This window comes from Molothrus aeneus, unplaced genomic scaffold (assembly GCF_037042795.1).
Source record: "Molothrus aeneus isolate 106 unplaced genomic scaffold, BPBGC_Maene_1.0 scaffold_60, whole genome shotgun sequence".
Classification (NCBI taxonomy): domain Eukaryota; kingdom Metazoa; phylum Chordata; class Aves; order Passeriformes; family Icteridae; genus Molothrus; species Molothrus aeneus.
Window position 1 is genome coordinate 112,820 of NW_027099212.1, and position 8,968 is coordinate 121,787.

Sequence of the window (8,968 nt, forward strand, 5' to 3'; positions counted from 1 at the left end):
TAAGCCAAAACTGGAGTTGGTTGCGCCAATGCCCCTGTTCTGCTCTGGGAGCTGCAAACCCTTAAGGAGGTGTTATATTTAGGGCCGGGGTTCCTCAAGTTCAGTCGTGCTCCTAAAGCATTCCTGTGCACAAACACATGACACCACTGCCTCTCCCAGGGATTTTGGGCTACACAAGGCAGCATTGGATACCACTTGGGGGTCAGATGCCCTCACCTCTGCCCACAAGGAGCTTTCTTTACTGCGAGGAAGGTTTTTGCTGGTGCTGGGGATGATTCAGTGCCTGTGCCTTGTGGCTGCTGCTTCCCGCTGGCCAGCCAGGAAGGCCAAGTTGGGGCAGCGGCTGAGGTGGGAGCGGCTGGAGCAGGGGACCCACGGGAACAGCACCTGGCCATGCAGGTGGAGCAGGAGCACTGGGAATTCCACAGGGTTCTCAGGTGAGGCCCTTGTGGCCGGGCCGTGGTGGGGCACCACTTGCCATTCCTGCTTCCCCCAGATTTTGGGACAGAGCAGTGACACCCATCGGGCTCCCAAACCCCTCAGGCCTCAGGCACAGCCTCACAGGAGGTCCCAGGGATGATTCGGGTGCTCCCGGGCTCATTCCCGACAAAGGGCAGCACTCCGGGAGCGGTCGGCACATCCCGAAGGAGCAGCCCGGGGCTGCTGGAGCCCGAGTGCTGCGGGCAAGGACAGCGTGAGGGAGCCAGGCCCCGCTCAGCCGGCGCTGCCCCAGGAACGTCTCATCCTGCAGGAGCTCGGCAGCCTCTGCCGGTGCCGGCCCCGGGGCTGTCGGGGGGCGCGGCCGGAGGGGCCGGGGGGCAACGGGTGGGAGGGGCCGGGATGGAGGGACCGGGACCCCACTGGGGAGCCCCGAGCGTGGAGGGAGCGAAACGGCGGAGGGGAGACCCCGGGACAGGGGGGAGCAGAGACCCTGCGGTGGGGTCTGCGGAAAGGAGGGACCGCAATGGTGGTCCCGGAGCACCGGGAAGGGGCCCAGCTGCCATCGCGCTGCGAGTGCCGGGACGGTCCCGGGGTGTCCGAACCGACTGTGGCAGCGTGTCCGAAGCCACTGTCGCGATGTGTCGGGACCGAGCGTTGCCAGGGTAAGGCTCCCACAGCTCCGGGAAGTGGAGGGGTCCCCTTGAAGGGGCGGGGCAGGGGCGGGGCAGAGCCCTGTCTATTCCCTGTGCCCTGTGCAAGTGAGGAGGGCAGGGATGGAGCAGCTTTGGGAACACCTGGAATCCAGACAGGGTCACTCCCCACAGCCTCACCATGGCAGCAGGGCACAGCCACTGCTTGATATTTCCATCCTTTTCTCTCTTGTCTCACAAGTGAGCCTGAACCCAAAAATACTTTCTGGGATGGTCTAAATGGCTGCAGGTTTGAGACAGGAAAACGGAGGAGGGTCCTGGTCAGATTTTTTGAGCAGATTGTTTTTGTCTTTTTAGGATTTTTGGGTCTCTCCCAGTCTCTTGCCTAGAAGGACAAAATGCTCAATTGCTGCATTTCTGGACTGGTTTCCCCAAAGCTGCCCTTGTAGGGGGAGTTTTTCAGTCAGCCCTGCTCTGAAAACCATCAAAGGCCCTCGCAGACCCACTGCTTGGGCTCCCTTTGGGTTTTGTGCTTCTTGCAGGGCTGAGAAAACCACAGCCAGGCCTTTTTCCCCTACAGAATTCTCATCATTGCAGCATGTGAAAAACACATTCAGTCTCCTGTGAAAATTTTAAAAGTTTAATAAAGGACAATAGGAGACAAGGACCATAGAGCAAAGGTTGTTATGGGTGGGAGCATCTTGGCACTCAGCCAAGAGCACACTTCTCTTCGGGGATACCACTTAGATACCTTTTCCCTTACATCAGCCTGTTGCATATTCATAGACTCTTATGCATAGTAAACTTTTTCCCCAAACTAATTTGCGTTCCAAGAATTGTTTAGCATGGCTCCTCCTTAGATCTGCCTTTTTAAAGCATTATTCCTTGGTTGTGCTTTTAGTCGTTTCTTATCATCATCTTCATTTCTGGGCCTTGGTCCACACTGTCTTCAGAGGATGGGTGCTGATAGTTGGCATATCTGTAGCAGGTGTCCTCGTCCTGTGTTATCAGATGTTATCCTATCCAAGCAGGCATTTTAACACAAGCATACTTAAATCAGCTATTTCACAAGGCTTAATTAACAACAGAAATAAAAACTATATCTTTGTAACAAAGTTACTTTAACATTACATATAAAAATTCCATTTTAATATATGTGAAAATCCAGTAATATAATATGTATCTATAACACGTGGTGAGAGGGACAAAGTGATCAATTGCTGCATTTCTGGACTGGTTCCCTCTCAACTGCCTCTGCAGGGGCGGTTTCCAGCCAGCCCTGCTCTGAAAACCATCAAAGGCCCTCCCAGAGCCACTGCTTGAGGTTTGTGCTTCTTGCAGGGCTGAGCAAACCACAGGCAGGCCTTTTCCCACACACAGAATTCTCACCTCTGCAGCAGCTCTAAAGCTGCCAGAATCAAAGCCAAGGGGGCAGGGGAGACCAACCTGGGGCTGGGCAGAGCAGGGCTGGGCAATGGCCATCCCTGTGCAGTGGGGCTGGGCCCCACCCTTGGATGGCCACTGGGGCTGGGCCCCACCCTTGGATGGCCACTGGCTTCAAGGAGCAGGAGTTTGGGAGCTCCTTTCTGCCTGGGGCTCCATTCCCCAGCTGCTCTTGCCAGCTCAGGTCCTGCAGGGGACGAGCAAGAATGGAGAAGTCTGGACCCCCTCCAGGAGCTGCCATGCCCCAGGACAGGTGCCCCTCCCCTTGTCCAGCATGTGTCCTCCCTGGGACAGGATCCCCCCAGGACAGAAGCCCCCTGGATGTGTCCCCCCAGGACAGAACCTGCCCCCCGTGTGTGACACAGCACAAACGGCCTCTTCCTTCTGCTACAGGAGAGAGAAAGTGAAAGTGTTGGGGGGCACTGTCAGACACCCCCATCCCTCACAGCCTCCCCAGCCCTCCCTGCAGACCCCTCACCCCTGCTTCCCCCACTCTGGGCTTCTCCCAAGCTGTTCCCTGCTCAGGAGCTCCCCAGGATCATCAAGGCATGTACTGGGAGGTTGGGAATTTGAGGTATCAAAGGGAGGAAATGGAAATGAAGAACGGAAAATGCCCCTGGGGGTTGGAGGGCACAGACTCAGAGCACCTCTGAATCCCCTCTTCTTGCCCCCCCAAATCACAGGCAATCCAGCAGGCAGGGCTAGCCCTTGGGTCACACCAAAATCTGAGGCACCCAGGAAGGAGCTGTGACCCACATGCACATCCCATCACTGTCCATCCCTGGCAAACTCATTCCCCTGGGTAGCTGACCATGGGACCCCCTTTCCTTCTGTCTCCCCTTCCCTGGGACCCCGATCCCGGGGCCGCCATTGCCCAGGATCTCCATGGCCCACGACCCCATTCCCAAGGAACCCTCTCCCATTCATTCCATCCTCTGAAATTCCCCTTTCCCCCAGGACCTTAATTTTCCCATGTCCCTCCATTCCCCCTGCACCCCATCCCTGGCACACCCATCCCCTGATGAGGGATTTATTACTATTACAATTTATTACAATTAATAAATTTTTCTATATACCCTTTTAAAGTTTTATTTTACTTTACCTTTCTCCTAGTCTCATCTCAAAACAAAAAAGAAATAAATACATTCTGATAAATGCACTAATAATTAACCAACACTAAACCCACTACACTATTTAATGCATTAACTGAAATATCTCAAATTAGCAAACCAAAACCATAACACCAAATCCCTGGAGCCCACATTGTTCAGAGACTCCCATCCCTGAGTCCCCCCAGCCCTGGGGACCCCCATTCACATGGCACCTCCATCCCCTGTGACTCCCCCTCCTCACGACCCCGATTCCCCAGGGACTCCATTCCTGGAACCCCCCATTCCCCTGGACACCCTTCCCTGGCTCCCCAAACCCCCTGAGCCCCCCTGATCCTGGGAAGCCCATATCCCACTGACCCAGAGACAGCCTTGTCCCCATCATGTCCCCACCCTGCCCACAGCCTGTCCCCTGCTTGTGGCCACCCTGCCCCCACCAGGTGCCACCAACACATGGGGACGAGACGTGACCTCGCTTCCTTCCCCTTCATCCAAAGAGCCGCCAGCCAGGGGAGCGGTGGCCACAGCAGCGAGTGACAGCCAGTGCACATGGCTGGGGACACCGGGATGGCCGGGAAGGTGGCGCTGCTCCTGTGGGGTGAGTGTCCCGGCACGGGCCTGACACCCCAGCAATGGGCCCTGGTGAGGCAGAGAGCAGTGGGGAGGGGGCACAGGGGGGCTGTGGAGACCCTGAGGTCCCCAATGCCAGCAGTGCCAGAGCATGAGGTGACCGGGGCCATGGGGTGGCCGTGGGGATAGGAGAGGGCGCTCGGGGCTGGAGGGATAGGAATGTGGGGAGAGGCATCCTGGGGCTAGGGCAGCTGGGGGGACAGGGACACAGGGATGCAGGGATGCAGGGATGCAGGGACAGGGAGAAGAGGACAAGCACAATGTGGATGGCTCATGGGGACAGAGGCCGTGGGGCTGGTGGGGGAGACCTGTGCTAGCACAGTGTCCCCATCGAGACATCTGTGCCACACCAATGTCCCCATGGGGACAGTTCAGGGACAGCCCCTATGACCCATTCCCCCATGCACCACTGTCCCTGCAGTGCCACACTCACTGAGCCCTGTCCCTTCTCCCTTCCAGCCCAGACCCTCGGCCTCACTGGTGAGTCCTCAGGGGATGCCATGGCCCCACCACGCTGTCCCCAGCCCCACGCTGGCCCTGGCAGGCTGGTGTCCCCTGTCACCCACAGGTGCCCAGACCACCCAGCTCCTGGTGGAGCCCCCCTGGAGGCCGGCGGTGCTGTGGGACCGGGTGACACTGACCTGCCAGGGCTCGCGGACCTCTGGTGCCACCACCTGGTACAAGGATGGGCAGCGCTGGCAGCAGAAGGGGCAGGACCGCCTCACTGTCACTGAGAGAGGCACCTATACGTGTGACAGACCCGGCACCGGGCACAGCCCCCCCGTGAGAGTCTTAGATGGTGAGGGAGGTTTGGGTGTCCCCAGTCTGGCACCTGCAGTGACCCTGAGGTTTTGGTTGTGCTCCGCTCCATGGGACACCTCCTGTGTGACCAGAGCCCGTCCCCTGCTCTGGGGACATTCCAGAGCATCCCAGTGCCGGCAGATCCTGTTTGTGGAACTGGCGATCCCTGGTGTGCTGTTTGTGAGCCAATATGGGGGTCGTGGTGGCATTGGGACCTGCCAGGTCCCCTTGGTGTAACAGGACCCCCGTGTCCCGCAGCCCCATTGGTGCTGCAGGTGCCGATGCAGGCGCTGCTGGAGGGGGACACAGTGACACTGCGCTGCCGGCGCTGGCGGGACAACCCGATCAGCTCAGTGTCCTTCTACCACGAGGAGAAGAAACTGCAGGAGCTCCGTGACAGGACCGAGCTGTCCCTGTCCCCTTTGCACCTGCAACACAGCGGCCGCTACAGCTGCGGGGGCTGGGTGAAATCCACAGTATCACGGGGATGGGAGAAGTCGGCAGCAGTGACAGTGACAGTGCACGGTGAGCACCCCACAGCCCCGACCTCGACACCCCCACAGCCCCTCCCTAGTGACTCGGGCTCACAAATCCCCCCACCTTCTCCTTTCCAGAGCTCTTCTCTGTGCCGGTGCTGGAGGGTGCCCCCGAGCCCACCCTGGGGTCCCCCCTGACTCTCAGCTGCCTCAGCACCCCCAGCCCCCTGCGGCCCCGAGCCCCCCTCCTGCACGTGTTCTACCGGGACGGGCAGGTGGTGGGGGGCCCGCAGGGGTCCCCGCAGCTGCTGTTGCCCACCGTGGGGGTCTCCCACTCAGGGAATTACAGCTGCCAGGTGCACTCTGAGAGGGGGGCCGTGAGGAAGAGCAGCGCCCGGCTCCGCGTCACGGTGCGCAGTGAGTGCGGGGATGGGCATGGGGAGCCCCCACAGCCTCCTCGGGTCCCCTGCCTTGGTACCTCCATTACTGCCCGGGTCCCCCCATCCCTCCCTGGGTCCCTTCACCCATCTCTGAGTCAACTTCCTCCCCTCTCTGCTGTTTCCCCACGGTCCCCAAGTCCCACCATTCCCTCTCTGGGTCTCCATACCTGCACTGGGATCCTCCCATCTCCCTCTCCATGTGTCCCCTTACTAAACCCCCCATCCTTCCTTGGGGTACCTATCCAAGCCCCCCCCAGCTCTGCACCTCCTTTCCCTCACTGGGCTCTCCCTGCCCCTCCCTGACCTCCCCCCAAAGTCCCTTAATATCCCCTGGTGTCACCCCGTCCTGCAGGGGTTCCACTCTCGGGGGTGTCCCTGTCAGCGCAGCCTTGTGCTGAGCTGCACGGCGGCCACAGGCACAGGTCACCTGTCCATTTCCTGGTACCTGGGAGGGCTCAGGGGCACCGCTTGACACTGGCCCCGCCAGGAGCTGCACTATACTGGGGACAAGGGCAACGGCCACTACCAGTGTGGGGACAGCGTGTCCCCCTGAATGTTACTGTCCTCTGGGAGCAGGCCTCTCAGACTGGGGGTGACCCCACCCATGGCACCCCCATCCCACCTCATCAGGTGCCAGCCCTGTCTGTGTCCCTGCAGTGCCCGTGGCCAATGCCACCATCACCCTCAGTCTCCTGTCATATCAAGTGCGTGCAGGTGACCCCGTGACCTTGCACTGCTCGGTGAAAGTGGGCTCAGCCCCTGTCACCTTCACTTGGCTGCACAACGGGCAGGAGGTGGCCCAAGGTCCCCTCCTGGAGCTTGTGGCTGTCGATGTGCGACATTCGGGCACCTACCAGTGCATGGTCACCAACCAGCTGGAGAGGTACCAGGCACTCAGCCCAGAGCTGGCCCTGGAAGTGACAACACAGGAACAGGGCACAGGTAGGGTCACACAGAGTCACATGGGGGGTGCAGAACCCCCGGGGTTCTGGGTCACCCTGATGTGTCCCCCTCTGTCCCCAGCAATGGCTGCATTGGTCTGTGGGTCCCTCCTGTTCCTACTTCTGCTCCTGGCTGTCATCGGAGGCTGGCGCTGGTGGCACCACCTGGGTGGGTGACAATGAGGAGGAATGGGGATCCCAGGGATTGGGGTGAAGCCCCCCTCAGAGTTCAGGGTCCAGAGGGTGGCACCAACAGCTCCTGACTTGGGTGAAGCTGAATCCCCAGAGGTCTCAGCTGGGGGTTTTGGGGGATTTGGGGAGGTCCTGCAGGGTTGTGCAGGGATGTTGGGAGTTCCGTCAGTGGTTTGGAGGAGTTTGGGGCCTCAGTGGATTCACGGGGCGATTCAAAGATCTTTAGGGGCTTCAGGGATGCACCAGGCTCCCAGGGGCAGTCAGAGGTCTCAAGGGTGTTCAGGGGCCCTGAGGACTCCACCATCACCCCTCCCCCCTTTCCTTTGCAGCCCTCAGGAAACAGCAGGAAAGGTGAGTGGGAGGCTCCAGGCCTGAACCCCCATTTTATGTTCATTACAACCCCCCACATCCCCACAGACACCCCCTTATCCTTGCAGGGGCCCCCCAGGGCCCTCGGCCCCTCCAGAGGCAGGGGAGGTGCTGTACAGCCAGGTCGTGCGAACCAAGAAGGCAGGGGGTGAGTACAGGTGGGGGGACAGAGACATGTCACCGTAGGCGTGTCACCTCCCATCCAGGTTCCCCCAACCGGTGTCTCTTGCAGTGCCCCCCTGTGCCACATCCCCCCAGGTGACCAATGCAGAGCTGCCAGGACCCCATGGGCAACAGCAGGACTCCAGTGACATCTACGAGAACATGCTGTGACACTCTGGGCACTGGGGGCACTGGAGTTCCCTGCCTGAGGGCACCTCCCACTGTGTGTCCTCCCCCCAGTTCCCGTGGATGCCCACCGTGCCATGAGGGGGTGGCCACGAGTGTGGGGTCCCCTATGGGGCTGCCCAGAGCTCCCCGTTCCAGTGCTCCCAGTGCTCCCAGTATCCCCAGGAGCTCCCCATTCCATCCCCCAGTGCCAGGAGGCACAGCATCCCTGTCCCTCTTATTGGACCCAAAATGCAGCTTTTTGATTAAACCAGGAGAAATGGTTTTTGTTTGTTCAGCTCTGCCCTGTTTGGCTCAGGAAGGAGGGACCCGGTCTGGTTGTTGCACAGATCAGTGTGGGATTTGCAGGATTTTTGGGGCTCTGTCTTGGCTTGAAAAGGCAGGTGTCTGTTAAGGAAGGCAGAAACTTCTCTGGAAATGGAAAATATAAACCTCTTCCCTCTGAATTATTAAATTTTTGGAATTAAGGGGCTCTCAGGTAAAGATATGGGAGTAGGAATAACAGTCCTTTAATAGGGAAATGTAAAAATAAAAATAAAAATTGTTATAGATGAATAATGAGATGATTGGCTCTAACAATTAAGGAATGAATATTGTGTGAATATTAAGAGAAGCTTTATTGATGTATAGTTATGTTATTGTGGTTTATTGTTTAGATGTCCTCTGTTCTCCTCACAGTCCCCTTTCCCCATCCTCTGCGTTGTCGCCACTGGACAGCCTGGGTTATTTAGGACAGGTAAAAGGAAGGCATGTACGTGTGCCCCTCCTACAGGGCAGTTGAGAATGAAAAAGCTCATTGCTACTGGAGGGCACAGCATGACAACACCTGACCCACTAACCAAGTTGCAGGAAAGCAATCTCCACCAATAAACAGCCAAGAAGAGTTGACTGACAGACTTTGGGAGGGGCCAGGGTTGGCTGATGCAATCCCCAGATGTATAAAAGGCGAAGCGCCCATCTCAAAGATGAGCCATGTGGTAAGCAGCCATGAAGGAGGCTCCCAGGTTTTTCCATATTTAATCCTTTTGTTGTATTTTTGTTAAGATTTAATAAAACTGTTAAAATTTTTAAAGTGAGCAGTTGTTAAAAATAAAAAATAAAAATTAAAAAGAAATAAAAATTAATAAA

The 8,968-nt window shown here is 57.8% G+C and overlaps 1 protein-coding gene across 1 annotated transcript; it reads left to right on the plus strand.

The window, feature by feature from the left end:
- Positions 1 to 964: 964 nt before the first annotated feature.
- LOC136571075 (Fc receptor-like protein 6) lies at positions 965 to 7,825 on the plus strand. Its single transcript, XM_066571449.1, has 12 exons — positions 965 to 1,103; positions 2,870 to 2,937; positions 4,141 to 4,222; positions 4,733 to 4,753; positions 4,842 to 5,072; positions 5,333 to 5,599; positions 5,689 to 5,967; positions 6,648 to 6,932; positions 7,014 to 7,100; positions 7,453 to 7,474; positions 7,561 to 7,640; positions 7,725 to 7,825. The coding sequence occupies exons 1-12, from the start codon at positions 965 to 967 to the stop codon at positions 7,823 to 7,825; spliced, it is 1,662 nt and encodes a 553-aa protein (XP_066427546.1).
- Positions 7,826 to 8,968: the final 1,143 nt, after the last annotated feature.